This window comes from Channa argus, chromosome 13, assembly GCF_033026475.1.
Source record: "Channa argus isolate prfri chromosome 13, Channa argus male v1.0, whole genome shotgun sequence".
NCBI lineage: Eukaryota > Metazoa > Chordata > Actinopteri > Anabantiformes > Channidae > Channa > Channa argus.
Window position 1 is genome coordinate 22,917,780 of NC_090209.1, and position 16,244 is coordinate 22,934,023.

The following is a 16,244-nucleotide window of genomic DNA, read 5'->3' on the forward strand; positions in this document are numbered from 1 at the left end:
CTCAGTCTATCTCCAGTCTTTGTAAACCACCAGGTCCTTCTGTCTGTGCTCTGTGGCTTGGGCATCTCTGGTATCGCTCTCTCTCGGCTCAGGCTCCGATCCCTGCACTGGCTTTAGGTGGCTGCCCGCATCAGATTCAAATCTCTGACCCTCGTCTACAATACAGGGTGGTCGAGCTTAACAGCACCTTCCTACCTGAACCTTCTCACCCAGGAACTTTTTCCCAGCTAACCCTGCTGTGGCCGCCGCTGTTTAGTCAGTCAGAAGTACTGAAGCATTTCCTCTCACTTTGCTTCAATGGTCCCTCCCCGGCTTTGATTTTTGCTCGCTGTGTGCTTCACTTGCGAGTTGCTTTGGATAAAAGCATCTGCCAAATGACCAAATGTAAACTTCTGTTGTTGATGATCTCCAGTTTTTGATGTAGCTGTGCAGCCATGGCTCTGGTTACACAAATAACTCTCTAATTGCGCTGCCAGTCTTGTAGAGTCTTGTGTGGTCACTTTTCCACAAAACGGTTTGAAAATGGCTTAATCGAAAGCAACTATGCCCTTTATAGTGTTTCACATAAACCAGCTAAAGTGTCTGAGTTACTGGTTACTGCCTTTATTGCCTATTATTGAATTTGGCATTAACCAGTAAGATGTGGTTTATTGGTGTAATCTTTCTTTTAATCTGTGTTCTGTGCTCGTCTGGGCCTTTTGATGTTCCGGAGCTCACTAATAAATCCCTTCTTTGGAATAATGTACAGTCGAATGGGCCACGCCTATTAATATGACAGCTTTTTGGACTTCATATTAATGTCTAACAACAAATGCAAGTTCAGCACTTAAAATCAGCTCTAAGCCTTTATTCTGCTTGTACATGAACTGAGAAAGAAAAGCACACATTCATTCATGCAACAGCTGAGCAACCATGTCTCCAAGTACTTTTGAGCTCCTGAAATCGGGGGTGTTTTATTATTGTTAATGCCTTTTTCACCAAAACGTTCAATTAAAGCTTATTACACCCAAAGCACATGCTGCTGGTTTTAGAACTAATCCAGATGCTTACAAAATGAATAAAAGTCGAATTGTATTAGACCTGACTATTTTTACTCTTTATTTTATTTATCAATTTAGCTGATTATTATTATTATTATTATTATTATAAATGGACGATGTAGCTGCTACAGTTACGGTAGTGGGATGAATTAGTTTGTGAGGGGTTTTCTTTAGCGCGTCAGGGGCTTTATATCCTTCTCCAGAGTCCACGCCCAGGCTGGAGCTGCAGGAGGGCCTTGCTTCTCAGATTTCACCCCGAGGACTTCAGATGCAACCTGGTGTAGGGAGCTGGCTCCAGTCTTTGGCGGAACTGGCGGGTGCTGACATCCCACCCCTGGAATGCTGAGTGGAGTGTGTCTGAAGGAACAAGCTGGACTCACCGATTAGCCAGGTAAGATCTCACCTGGCGGCGCAAAAAAGGCGAAAAAAAGGTTCTAGGCCCAATGTTGTAGCTGAGCGAAATTCTACTCTGCAAAAAGCCCCGACGGCTAAAACTACACCTGAAAAACCTTAGACGGGTTTAACTCTTTAAAGTGTAGTTTTCGTCCACTTTTAAAAACGGTATTAAACAGTTTTACCTGTGGAAAGGGCACCTGTGACCACACACTTGCGAAGTGTAGGCTGTGAACTTTAAAGTAATTATATATTCTTTCCATTGCAATAATTATGATATTTTGTTATATCGTAGCATTTTTTTGGGTAACTTCTGTAACTATATACAAATCCATTGTAGCACGGCTGTATTCAAAAGCCTTGCTGTGAGAAACCGTTCAAGCCCCCTTTTGCTTTTAAATGAAAAATATTACACTTTTAATAAATAGTGTTCATGCAGCACAAAAACCAAGTTTTATATATGTAGTTATTATTAATAGTGTATTTGTCAGCAAATACAAATTTGACTATAAATAAAGATATATTTTATAATTTTATACATAACAATTATGTATTATTGTTATTCATTTCCTGTTTAAAGATCAGCTAGGTGCTGGTATAATTGTCAATAAATTAATTGATAACCACTTAATCACAAAATCCTCTTAAAACTGTCCTGAAGCCAAAATCAGCTTCTGCAACCTGGACAACAACCTTAGAGGCTGTTGGGTTATTTTATTGGTTATAAAAATCCTTATACACATTAAAGAGTTGAAATAATAGTGTTTATGTTTAGACACATAGTAGCAAATGTATTATTTAAAGCCTGATTGTGTAAATAAAAATGAGGACAATCGGTTATCAGCTTTTTTCCACTGTGACATGTCCCAGACTGTATAAACATGTCAATCTAAGTAAAACAATGACTTTATTGAGCTCAAAATAAAATCTGATTTATAAAGTTTTTAAAGTTTTCTTCTGTGACTTCATTCATACGCCTCCTGGATATTTGCTATAGGTCAACTGGAGTTCAGACTGGTAGTGTCATTTTGTCCCTTGTGAGGTCGGTCCAAGGGCTGTAAAAACAGCAATAAATGAATAATGATGCTAACCTGAGGCCATGTTAATCTGCCTGTAGTGTGGTAATGCACAGATGCACATTAGACTCTAAATCGCCCGTAGAGTGTGAATGGTTGTCTGTCTGTGTATATGTCTCTCTGTGTTAGGCCTGAGACAGACTGGAGACCTGTCCAAGGTGGACCCCACTTCTGACCCAACCGTAGCTGGGCTCAGAATAAGCAATGGATGGATCATCAATGTTAAAAATAACTTTTTATACATAAACTTTGTTATTTGCACCCTTGAACGTATTGTTCAGTCAGATTGAACTGTGCATTACATATCTACTGCACATATTTCTGTGTTCATTGAAAACAGTCAGATTGCTAAAAAGATAATTTGTTGTAAATTTGGACGCTAAGTCCAAATGGCTCTTATTTTTGTTGCTTACGTAACTTAATCACGTTCACCCAGGAACTGACAAGGGGCACCATACAAAGAGGAAATCCTCCAATACTCTTGGCAAGTATTGTAAATCCACAGGCGCTGCATTATACACATGGTTTCCTCTGTGTCCGGCAGCCATGTGTGGCATATGTGTCGAGTAGAAACTCACACTTAGGGACATTCAGGCAAGCAAGTACATGCAAAACCTGAGAAAACGTACAAAAGGAGCAAAATAGTCACATCGCATAATGCACATGATGGCTGTATATCAGGTGGTGAGAAAAGCCTTCAGGCAGACTGGCAGTTTCACTTCGGTGGTGGCCTGTCTAATCCGTCAAATACATGACAGTGCAGTCTGACAGTAAAATATGAATGTAGAGTGGATTGAGGGTAACAATTAAAAGTTACAGCACTCAACATTTGATTGATATGGCAGATTTATTGTCCCGAGTGCCTCTGCTCAGCATGACTAGAAAGAATTCGATATTGTGATAGTAAAGGAAACGGCCCATGTTTAATATTTAGCTTCCTCAGCTCTGCTCATTGCGTTGTCACTACCTGTCAGGGCCTCTTCTGTTTGTGTCTCTCATTACTTGTTCTTGATTGTCCTATTCTTTGGGTCATTTTTACAGTTTCTGAACTCACTGAACCCCCACTTTAGCAGTCAGGCCTGAGTATTATGTAGCTGTCTGACTATTAATTGTAGCTTTGTTTAGCTTTTCCAAAGAACAATGTCAGAGTTGTTGCGATTATTGTCTAAAGGGCATCTGCCTACGCATGTTTGTCCATGCAGTTTCCCGGCGTTTTTCAACATAATTGAGTATTTGGCTTTATTTTACTGGTGTCACGCCTTTGTAAAATACAAATAAGCCATTTCACCTTTGACTTTAAAAAAAAAATTACAAATGATCTGATGTTTGTACACAAATGTATGGCTTTCAAAGGCTTTCTAATCTAGTCAAATGACCAAGAATTAGTTGAAGGCATTTAGTATATGATTAAACTGAGACCCTCTCAGACAGAGGCGTGTTAGTTTTATGACCTCTTACAGCACTTGGTGTTTGGTCCTGTGCAGCCCCGTGTTTGTCATTAGCTGTGTTATAATGGGTGGTCTGTAATGGGTACGAGGACTGAAACACCTGTACTATGAGCCAGGGATTAGAAAGGGTTCCCATGGGAAAAGGTGTCCTAAAATATTGGACATCACGGGGAAAAAAACAGATTTTTTTTTTTTTTTTAACCAAAATTATCTGTTACCTTTTATTAATTATCTGATCTGGTGGAATGAAGCATTTTCAGGAGACATTGAATCTTTAAAAGAAATTTCCGTGTCAGTCAGTTATTGTTTCTATGATAAAAATCGACAGATTATTTACTTATAAACCTTTTCTCCCTAAAACAGAGGTAGTTCAGTGCCAAAAAGAATAATAATCGTTGCAGCCTGAATAATGGTCGCGCTTGTGTGTGAAAATGACCACAAAAATAATGGCGGAAAGAAAAACGAATCACTCAGTTGTTAAAATGATTGACAATGAATGATTTTACACACGTGTATAAATACATACAAATGATAGGAATCACAAAATAGGTACTAATACATTTTAAAAGCTTTGTTTTTAATGTTCCCAGGGGCCACCTGTCTAATGTTTACCCACCTTTGTTCATCATCATCATCATCATCATCATCATCTTTCTGGCCGATGCTGTTTTTCCTGCTCAGTGTCCTCCTGCTGCTGTCCTCGGGCGTTCATGGCCAAGGTACAGTGAATGTCATGTCTTACATGGCCTTTTGATTGCTAACGTTACTGCTAACAGTGTATCCCTGTCACAGCTAGAGGTAACGGAGCCGACCGAGCTACAGTATGCAAGCAAACTCTTAACTCTTGCAAACGGGACATTGCCAAAATGGTCGTACTGACACAGAGCAGTGACCTAATGTCCTTTTTCTCCTCAGTAGAGAGAAACGAACAACTACCGGTGTGTTATTGCCAGAAAAGTTATTGTGAGAAGTAGAGAAAAAGTTACTATTGTGTGGGGACTCTAACATTAGCTGTAGCCAAAATGATTTATACTTTTTCTAGTTTAAGTATAACCAAAAGAATTACCGGTCTCATAAACTTTGAAATTCCATGTGCAATGTGTTATGAAAATTAACTATAATATAAATTGACCATATTCTTATTCCTATTTAGAAAGAAGACACATTGCTAGCATTGCTAGCCTGTTAGCTTTCCAATGCTAGCCCGGCCTATATTTTAGCACAGAATATTTAGCATAATTACCATTTAGATCATTCATGATTGTTTTTTTTTTTTAATTTAAAAAGAGTATTCACATTTACTGGGGTCTTATTTTTAATTTCATAGTCATTATTATTTATTTTCATTATTCTTTAGCTCTAGCATTATTCTCTATTCTCTTGTTATTTAAAGTTGCTAATCACTAAAGTTAGTTTAGCACGCAGGGGATACATTCACTTTCCCAAGTCAGAATAATGGAGCGACTTAGCCAAATGTGATAGGTTATGATTTGTGCTCAGCTCCTACAACCCCTGCATTTCCTGGGGCAGCAAAGTGATATCGTGGTGTGTGTGTGTGTGGTGTGTTTTTGAGGATACTGAAACACTCGCAGCCCAATGCTCGGTTGAAATGGCATCCGCCTGCGTCTGCTCCATCACCTACACGCGAGATTGCAAACATGACGCTGAAGAATTCAATACTGACCCAGGAGCTATGCTGCGTTGCAGTTGAATGACATTTCCTTGTCATGCAAATGTGGGTTTTTTTGTAATTATTATTTAACATCAGCGTATGCAGTAATTAATTTTCAGAGTACGTTTTCCACAGTTGGTTTATAACAACCATGCGCGGCAATGTAGTGTTTTTATCTTGACCTGCCTAAAAATGTAATTATTTGATTGTAATATTTGGCAACACACAAAGGGCTTATTATTTCAGGGCTGAACTGAAAAATGACAGCCATAACCATCTGCTCTCACCCTATAAATCAGAGACTACAACGCAGCCACTGTGCTCATCCACACATATGTCCGCCTCCCTGGAAAACTTGTTTTTGTTAGTGGGTCTGTTAGACCTTGACCCCAGTCTCTCTAAATTTCCACCAGACAATATCTGAACTTTTGCCAGGCACCAGACAAATTGAGGGCCCTCCAGAGGACCCTGATCCAAATATTCAGCCACACAGGCACAGGCATGCACATACATGCATACATACATACAGAATATAGTGTTTCGGGTCGCGGGGGGTCTGGGGCCTATCCCAGCTGTCATAGAATGAAAGCTGGGGTACACCCTGGACAGGTCCAAACAGAACATGCTACATGCTAAAAAATAAAATGTTGAGTCCTTAAGGTCATACGTGCATTGTAGTGATGAACACAAAGCTCTGTGGTTCATGCTGTTTTTGTCCGCTCTCCTTTGTCCACTTTCCTTTCCATTTTCGCCCTCCCCCCACCATCTTTCTCTCCATCGAATGTCCCACCGCGTACTACATACGAGACCTTTACACATTGTAATTGTGTGACGTTCTTCTGATATGACCTTTGACTCTCCAGTCCCCAAAAGCATCCTGTTCCTGTTTCTATACCATGACAAGAGGACAGGGCATGCTTTGATGGATTAAGAGGCAGCTGGAGAGAGGGATGGGCGGAGGGTGGGAGGATAGAAACATGAAAGACGCTGCTTGTTAGAAAACCCCTGGTGGAAATTATGTAGATGAAGTCGAAACAAGAGATGGATTTGACTTGGGCAGAAGGAAGTGAGAGGGGTTAGGCTATAGTGGGCAACAGGAGGAGGAAGACATTTTGCCAACTTTTTTCTTTTGATTCCTCAAAACCTTGCAACTACTGTATTATGCCCCTTTCTGGGGCTTGACATGCACACTCATACGTTTTAAATCTTATGTGTTTTTTTATTTTCTTCTCTTTGTCTGTAAATTTTAAGGTCGTCTTAAGCTGACAGTCCTGTCTGAGGACAGACTCCAGATGAAATGGAGGGAAGCTGACGGACCTGTACAGGGCTACAAGGTCAGAGTAAGACCCATCTCAGGTGAGATTTTACTTGTTTTGGCCAACTCTGAAGAAGAATAAAGCCAATTAAATTAAAAAAATAAAAAGTTTTGCTTTACAAACTACCATGAAGTTTTCATATCCACGTAGTTCAACCTTACATGTCGGCACACGGGAGAAAAAAAAAACACACAAAAATGTTTGGCCCTGCCTTCTTCACTGTGCAATAATTCTTCAGCGCCTCTTTAACTCTTTACCAAAATTCAGTGTCAATCAACCTATCCCCAACAAATGTGCAAAAATGATTATTGTAAACACGGGCATCAAAACCCCATGTTTACAGGACTATATACAAATAAAATAAATTAAAAAAAAACAATTAAACCTAATCTCTGACTAATGTACAACATTAATGTCCATAATATTTGTGATACATTACGATGAAACAATTTCTAATAGGATGAGAGGTTTACAGTTGTGCTAGGCCATATTGGATGTCTTACTGAAAATTGTGGGTCTAAGTAGAATGAGTTTTTTTTTACCATGAGACTTTTTAATATGGACCCTCATGGGGCAAGTTCCTCTTGGATCTTTCTGAATTTGGAATCGTGGACGGCATCATAATCAGCTCCTCCTCTGTATCTGGAGACCACAAGAAAAGAAAACATTGCATTGCATTGCAGCATCTGACAAAATGCTTAATGACTTGTTTCCCTCCAAAATATATGACGTTCATTTTCTGAAGGAACCTAGGCTGAAACATCTGAAAAATCCTTTTTGTTTGTTTTATTAACATTTTTTGAGGGCAGCTACAAAATACTTTAAACTGGCTTATACGGTACATTCCGAAAGATATTGTCAATCAAGTACTATGCCTTTTATAGAAGTATATCATAACGTAGATTAGCCAAACTCCCATCCTCATCTAATCATAAACCTTGTAGTCCATGATGTGAATAAACTGCAAACCTCGATTCCCAGTTCTCTAGTTTGAAGCAGCATGTAAATAGTGTGATGTTACCAGACTGCTGTGAATGCGTCAGTTCTCTCGCTTCACAGGTGATGGTTTGGAAAAAACTGAAACTTCCTCTCCTCCCCTCCTTGTTCACATATGCAATTCTTCCTGTTCCTCTAACTTGTTCTTTAATATTGTTTTCACTTTAGTCACCCTATTATCTCCCTTTCCACACTGTGCAGTTAAGCCCAGGCAAGTCTAAAAGAGAGACAGAAGAAGATTCCAGTCCAACAAAGGATTTGTCTTGTGTAGAGAGATGAGCAGCGAAGGCAGTAGTACTGCGAAGTGGACTTGCATGGATGGAATTGCAGAAGGTTGCAAACTACATGACTCATTAGGACAGAAGAGAAGTGGTATATACCTTGTATAGAGAGGAAAAAAGATTAAGAACCAGATGCAAAGGAAAACAATTTCATAGAAAGTTGCTGAAATCCCCCAATAAGATTTAGCTTCAGGGGAAAAGTTCAGTATACAATATGTTAAATACAATCAGATTACTGGGAGTAGTGGGAAAAATGTCTGCAATCTAGAAACATACTTGTGTGGCTTGTGCATCATGGTATATTGCCTCTGCTGCTGTTGATAATAGCAAACACTTTTAAGAAGAATAATAAAGAGTACCATCTCCAGTTACCGGGAATATGTCTGCAACATAATGTTGGTACATATAGCAATTTTTTGTTACCTGATGTATTTGCTTACATGCAGTCTTTCACCTAAAACTCATTTGCAGTAGTCGATCTGACTATGGAAAAAGACGTGGTGTTGGCAATAAAACACCATTTGCTTTAAAAATACAAGACTTGACTTAAATCAACAATCCAACACATGATTGTGACAAAAAATATTTATAATGAAGAATACAAGGCTGCACTGTAGCCATTGTATGATTATGATAACATTTAGAATTTCAGGGACACATTTGAAGAAATTCGACAAAATTTAAAAAGTAACAGGTTAAGGAAAGAATTTGATGAATATGAAACAAAGCCCCTTACAGGACTGGAAGCAAAAACTTTTTCTAAGCCACTTACGACTTGCCTGGGTTTCTGCCTTTGTACAAATGATTAGACGACTTATGATGACTCAGTTGAAATTTGCTTTGGTTTAGTAACAAGATATAGAGAGGGAGCTGTCTGATCTTGTAAGCTGGTGCACTCACAATAGCCTTCAGCTTAATATTGGGCTGATTTCTGCGTTTTCTTATCAGTCTGCATCTTTCCCATGAAATGATATCTTAGGGGATGCCAGGAATCCTGACTTTCTACTTATATTAAATTCTACAATGCCAGGGTGAGCATTTGTCAAGCAAAAATGTCCTTTTTGCAGAGGTGCCTCAGCCAGAACTGATGCTGACCACCACGCGGGGCCGGGCAACGGTAGCGGGGCTGGACTCCAGTCAGGAATATGCCCTCCAAGTCCTCGTGCTGAACGGGACGACAGAGAAACTGCTCGCAAAGAGACGATTCACCAGTAAGAAGCACAGGTTTGCTAAGAAAAGAGAAGAAAATGGCCGATATAGGAAGGCTGACGAGTGTAAAAGGAACAATGCTTAGTGACTTTAAGAGTGCCAAAACAAAGCATATTATTAAAGTAAATTATACTTATGTGAGCAGGAACAGAAATCCATTATTACTGTATATAATTGGCTGTGATAGCAGAGTCAGACAATGTCAGACAGGGATGGTAGAAGTCGGAGAAGCACTTTCATTTGAGGTTTAAACAGTCTGTCCTTGATTATACATTTTCCCACCCACACTCTCAAATGCGACCTTACAAGCAAAATCACAGTAGCATCTTTCTACCCACACAGCTTGACTTTGTTGAGCAGCTTGCAGAGAGATGAATAGTTTTTCTGAAATTTCTGCATAATTTTGAGGAAAAACATTAAGGTGGGGGCATTTTAATGGAGCCTCGCATATGTTTTAGTGTCTTTCAGGTTTTTTTTTAGCCATCTCTGTCTTTGAATTCATTTGCATAATGTTTTCTTGTTAGGTGTCTGATATTCTAAGGCTACATAAAGCGGGTATATAAAAGAATCTCCCCCCCTTTCAAGTTTTCATCTTTTTTTTTAATTTTTAACAATATTAAATAATGGTTGATTTATTTAGCCATTTTTTATTTTGCCATTTTCACAAAAGTCATTTTTTTTAAAAATGACTTTCGTGTAAAAATGGAAACAGATCTCCGCAACACAATCTAAATGAAAAATAGCAAACTAAAAAATATTGACTGCATCAAGACTCACCCCCTTTAATGTTACTCACTTAAATCGTCACATAGTGATTCGCCAGCGATTGGATCTTCCGGATATTGATGAATTACTAAAATCCATTGAATGCATTCACTGCACACTGATGATCTTCATTTAACTAACTGTGTGACTGGTTGTACCAGTGATGATTTAGGTGAGTTACTTTAAAGGGGGTGAAGCCTTGTTTTGTTTTGTTTTTTCAGTTTAATATTTTTATGAAAGATTAGTTTGTAGCCATCTGTTTCTACTTCATAATGAAAAACTAAATGTTTTTTTTAAATATTTTCTTGAAGAAAGCCAACATAAATCGACCATGATTCAATGTTTTAAAAGAGTAAAACGGGAAAACCTGCAGACAGATTATGATTGTGATTACTTTTATATACCCACTTTAGTTGCTTCTAATTTGTCATTTTCGAACTCCAGTATGACTCAACTAACCACCATGACCGCTAGAATAATAAGAGTACATTTATCACCTTTCTAACAGTTTCAACCTGAAAACTGAGAAATTATAACCTTGTAAATGTCGAATTCATGGCAGAGCAGCTTTACTGGATTGCAAGTGTACCTACTAAAGTGGTACCTACAATACATAATAAGTTTAATAAAGAAGTGTTGTCCTGTTTGATCTTTTTGAGTTTTTGACCAGAGCATTCAGAACTTCTACCACTGGGCCGAGTGCGTTCACTTTTGTTATACCCCTTTCACTCTTGACATTTTTATTGTGATTATACTGCCTTGTGAATTATGCAAGTGATAGGAGGTTACCATGTCGACTCGAGCATGTCCGGGCAACTCACAAAAACATGTTGACTTGGAATTTATAATACCGACTGTCACGTTGGAATGAGGGTAGTCTGGGAATTCCTTCCGCATGCATCTTTGCCTTTGCCTTCTATTTTAACTTCCTCTGGGCCATGTATTTATTCAGAGTCGCACTAGTGATATTAGGTTCATGTGTGGAGGAAATTCTCAAACTTTACATATTTACTTTACTAAATATCACTCTCACGGGATTACCAAAAAAAAAAAAGCCTGTTGAGTCATTGAATCCAGTAAAGTAGTAGGAATGAGATACCAAACAGGTTTGGTTTTATTTTTAGATCTAAACAGTATTCAGATAGACCCGCAGGAACAAAAACTTGACAAAAACAATTTGGTGTCTATGTGTGAGTTATATCTAGACCATCTAGTGGTATTTATGTAATAGAAGGTAAGTGAAATTACAAGAGTGGTACATTGATTCATATACAGTATTATCACCACAGGTCCCTGACCACAATCCACTGCCAGAATGTTTCCAATAATGCTGATGATGTCTTGTTACTTTGGGACTAATAGACAGTGGATATTGTCTGTTTTTGTATTGATATGGTTATATTCTAATTATATTGTGTGTTGCATGTGTTGAAATTGAATTCTTCTTAGGCAGATTGCTTCTAGCCATGCTTGCAAAATGACTACAAGGATGGAAATACCTTTCTGTTGGTTGGCTTTGTGATAGAATGAAATGACCCATCAATTATTGGATGGATTGGCATGGAATTTGAGTTGGAAATTAATTTTATCCCTCAAGATGATTTTTACAGTAACTTTTGTGATACCCTAACTTTTAATCTAGCACCACCATCAGGCCAAAGGTTTATTTAAGTCTAACACTTTTAATATAGGTAAAAGTCTCTCACTTTTACCTCTATTAAAAGTGTTAGACTTTTGCATCACAACAAAAATCACTATAAAATTGACATTAATATGAATTTGTATACAGTGGATAATTTGTATGTAATTCCCAACACTGTGCTTCCTTTCAGTGGCGGGTCTGCGGGAAGATGAAATGATTCGCAGTGACAGCCGAGAGCAAAGAAAGAAGATGTTGCCAGGAGGATCAGGTTCAGGAGACCTCGACGATGCATCTGAGGCTCTGCTGGGCCCACCAACAATTCTGTATCCAGACCCCACCCCCACTACTGCTGCTACTACTACAGGTAGTGCCAGTAGATAATAGCACTACATTGTTAGAATTACAGTATGAGAACTTTGGCCTTGAGCAAAATAGGATGCAAATAATTGAGCAGGAAGTGTGGTATAATGGCTGGTGAGATATTACGATGAACTAAACTCAACAGCTCAGCTGTTGTTGCCTGTTTTAAAACCTTTAACTCTGGGCCTCGAGGGCCCAGCCCTGCTTGTTTTGCCCTCGAGGCCCAGAGTCCGACAGCTGTGACTTAGAAGAAGCTGTAGTGACAGCTACGGTAATGGCTGCAGCTAAAATATGTATATACACACTGCTAGAGAAATCATTTCAGATGACTGTTGGCAAACAAAATGTGTTCATACGATGTCTTTATGAGCAGTACACTCCAGATGAATCAACTGTGATCACAAGAGAAATAATCGAGCACAAACATTTGCCATAAGAACTACAAGTGTTGCAGGTGAATAAAACAGCTTTGAAGTTATTTATTACAGGTTTTATAGCATTCCCTGAATTTAGGCATTATGTGCAGGCATTAAAACTGTGTATGGGATAAGATTTAAAAATGAAACCCTGGGTAAGGTGAGAAGATTATTTTTGTCTTTGTCAGTAGGCTGGCAGTTCCGTTTGCTTTGATCCTCTATGGCCTCTATCATTATAACACTGATAATCAAGAGGGGCTGTGCTGAACTGTTGCCAACGAACGCCTAAAAGCAAGCACACACGCGTGCACGGTTTGTACAGTGTAACAGTATTTATATGGGCCTACAATAACGAGCTTTGGCACACCTCCACACATGAAAATGATACAGTAGCTCGGTAGGCAGAAAAATCATAAAAAGAAAAAAGAAGAAGAACAGGAAATAAACGATGGAAGGGGGATGACGATGTTGTATGTAAGGGTTACTGTGAACTTTTTGATACATATCTGTTTTTTTCCCCAGAGCCCCCCATTATGGAAACGCCCTCACGGCTCCCCGATGAGGCCCCCGAGAAAACCATCAAAGACAAGAGAAAAAGAAAGAAAGAAAGAGAGCGCAATCGGTCTAAGGTAGAGAACAAGGAGGAGCAGGGCACAACGCAGGGCAAACGGGTTGAGGAGAAACCCAGAAAGACAGCCTTTCCTACCCAGCCTGTTACAGGTAACCATTACTGTTGGTGACATTTGTTACTGTAATAAGCCAGAACACAATGACACGGATTGGGAGAGCTCCCTTTAAGCTGGAAGCTAAACCGGCTGTTTTATCTTGAATGCCTGCCCATCATCATCATCATCATCTTCAGCTTTTCCTTGAGCAAAGGAACCGAAAGGCTTCAGTGGAGTTAAGTGTTAGTTTTAACTGTGATGATAGTGTTTATACAGGGTAGGGACAGGTAGAGGGAAAGATAATGACAGGCCAGTTCAGCTTCAGGGCACATTTTGTCCTCTCAAAATCCAAAGGAACTCACCAGTAGACATGTACATTTACGGGCATGGAAACCCATGTTCATGTATGCACCAGGTTGACACATGCTCACATGCATCTTTAGCCTGTCAAAAATGCACAGAGCCATCTGTTTCCGGACATACTATCTACTCTACAAACGAGTGACAAATACATCGTTATTTCATTGTTGTTTGGTGCTCTTTACTCAAACAGCTCACGATTATTTGCTTTTCTATTATCGAGGTACGTCTCCAAAAAGGCCATTTGAGTGTGACAGTGATGCGGCGGCAGACATCATGTTGCTAGTGGATGGCTCCTGGAGCATTGGACGCACCAACTTCAGACGAGTCAGAGACTTCTTGGAGGGTCTCGTGACTCCCTTCCACATCGGCCCGAACCGCATTCAGATCGGTGAGGATCGGGGTGTGATAGTGGAGCTATATCTCTCCCCTTCTGTGGGTTTTAGACACACAGTGCCATGTGCTCAGGTTTCTGTTCCTACTTCCTCATTCATCTCATGCAGTTGATGACACCGACAGTGTGTATGTTGTTGTTGTTGGACATTACAACATTTGTTCAGTATATAGTTTAGCTAGGGGCGGCTGTAGCTCAGTTGGTAAGGGCAGTCGTCCACGGACCATAAGGTGAGTGATTCGATCCCCGGCCCTGGCTATATGTCAAAGTGTTTCTGGGCAAGTCACTGAACCCCTAACAGCCCATTCCCCTCCCCAGCTGTGCAGTGCCGGTCCAAGCCCGGTAGAAATTGGGGAGGTTGCATCAGGAAGGGCATCCGGAGTAAAAACTGTCCCAAATCAACATGCGGACAATGATCCGCTGTGTCGACCCTGAACTCAAAAAAAAAGTTCAGTATATACTTCAGCTACAGCTAATTGGATTGAAAAATATTTCATCATTATAACCTGCTGAATTAGTTCAATTTGTTATGCCATAAATGTATGTATGATAAGAGATACTTGGTAAATTAAAGTTTAATATTTTATATCAAAACACTTAATGTTTTACAGATTATAGCACTACTTTATATTGTATAATATAAATATGGTATAATATATAACAAGATGTCACCCCCTCCAATTATTAATATTTTATTTGTTGGGTTTCGTAAACATGTTGTCTGTCCAAAACTGTCAAAATTTAAATGGACTGCAGACAATTGAGTGGTCACTTGGCTCAAAGCATTAGTGCCACTACTCATACATGGGTTTTAGCTTTAACCTTTGGGAACCCTTTGATAAAAATACATCAGAAAAATGCACTTCTGCAGACGTTTGTAACCAGAGCTTCAAACCAGGCATATATGCAAATTACAGTAGATTTTAGCTGTGTTTTAAACACGTAATAGACAATTTAGAACTAAGGTTACTAACACAGTAACGCATACAGTTCCACAGGTGATTATGGTCAGTTTCCAATTTTCTTCTTCTTCTGCATTAAAGAAATATTGCAAGAAAAGCTTATACAGCATGCAGCAGATACAATACAATATTGTTTTATTGCTTCTTGTTTTAGGTCTCAATGGCACATCCCGCAAGTTTTTGTACTTTTTATTTTTTGTCTTTTTGCCTCAGGTCTGACTCAGTACAGTGGGGACCCTCGCACAGAGTGGAATCTTAACAACTTCACCACTAAAGGCCAGCTGCTGGAGGCCGTAAGGAATTTCCGATATAAGGGAGGAAACACGTTTACAGGTAAACACATCATTGCACATTACACCGTGAAATTTGCTTGAAAACTGTACTCCACTGTATGTACTCTGTAATCACTCCCCAGGTCAGGCGCTGCTGCATGTCATGGAGGAAAACATGAGGACCGAAGCAGGAGCAAGGTCGGACACACCATTTTTCTTAGTGTTGTTGACTGATGGGAAATCTCAGGATGATGCCATTGGTGTGGCAAACAGGCTAAAGAACATTGGCGTGGAGATCATCGCTGTAGGTGAGACGGAAAGAAGAGAGGATGTACGCCTTGTTTTCTTTAATCAAGTTACAACCATCGCCTGTATTTCTGTGCTGCATGGAACTGTGAGAGGCTCTTAATTTCGTTTTTTTAGTTTTTGCCCCCGGCACACGAGAGGCATGGAAGAAAGGATGTATTTTTTGGAGTCATAAAGTTCCTGTGTTCTCTGTTGTTAGGGGTTAAGAGTGGTTTAGGTCTAAATGCTTTTTGTTGAAATGACTTTGTTATCGTCAGGAGTGAAGAATGCTGATGAAGCAGAGCTAAGACAAGTGGCATCGGAGCCGGTGGATCTCAACGTCTACAACGTCAATGACTTTCCTTTGCTCAGCAAACTGGTGTCACGACTAGTTCACATCCTGTGTGGCAGGATTGAGGATCGCAGCATTTCAAAACGTAACCCATCTAATTTATATACTCTATCCGTCTGTCTATATATGTTATGTTCTTTTCTAGGCAACTGGTTATAATTGTGACACAGGAGATCGTTACGTGGAACAAAGCCAACTCGTTTGTAAATGATTTCCACCCAAATCGGCTGCTAAAAGTGGAACCAACACAAAGTGCCCTGCGGAAGTCTGCACCTTGTGCTGTGCAGTCCTCTGCTGCAATTCTTTAAATGGACATTTATGTTCAACATTGAACATGGTC

The 16,244-nt window shown here is 39.6% G+C and overlaps 1 protein-coding gene across 4 annotated transcripts in view; it reads left to right on the top strand.

Moving 5' to 3' along the window:
* The first annotated feature begins 1,284 nt into the window (after positions 1-1,284).
* The window catches only part of LOC137139147 (collagen alpha-1(XX) chain), a 31,073-nt gene continuing 16,113 nt past the window's right edge, over positions 1,285-16,244 (top strand). For 3 of the 4 annotated variants that reach the window (XM_067525983.1, XM_067525984.1, XM_067525985.1), the window contains exons 1-10: positions 1,285-1,431; positions 4,548-4,676; positions 6,881-6,985; positions 9,290-9,433; positions 12,029-12,202; positions 13,137-13,334; positions 13,863-14,030; positions 15,209-15,328; positions 15,411-15,575; positions 15,831-15,989. In XM_067525983.1, the coding sequence (XP_067382084.1) occupies positions 4,562-4,676; positions 6,881-6,985; positions 9,290-9,433; positions 12,029-12,202; positions 13,137-13,334; positions 13,863-14,030; positions 15,209-15,328; positions 15,411-15,575; positions 15,831-15,989 (1,348 nt within the window). In that variant the 5' untranslated portion in view covers positions 1,285-1,431; positions 4,548-4,561. Of the gene's footprint in view, positions 1,432-4,547; positions 4,677-6,880; positions 6,986-9,289; positions 9,447-12,028; positions 12,203-13,136; positions 13,335-13,862; positions 14,031-15,208; positions 15,329-15,410; positions 15,576-15,830; positions 15,990-16,244 lie in introns of those variants that run through there. The other variant, XM_067525986.1, reaches the window with a different exon arrangement.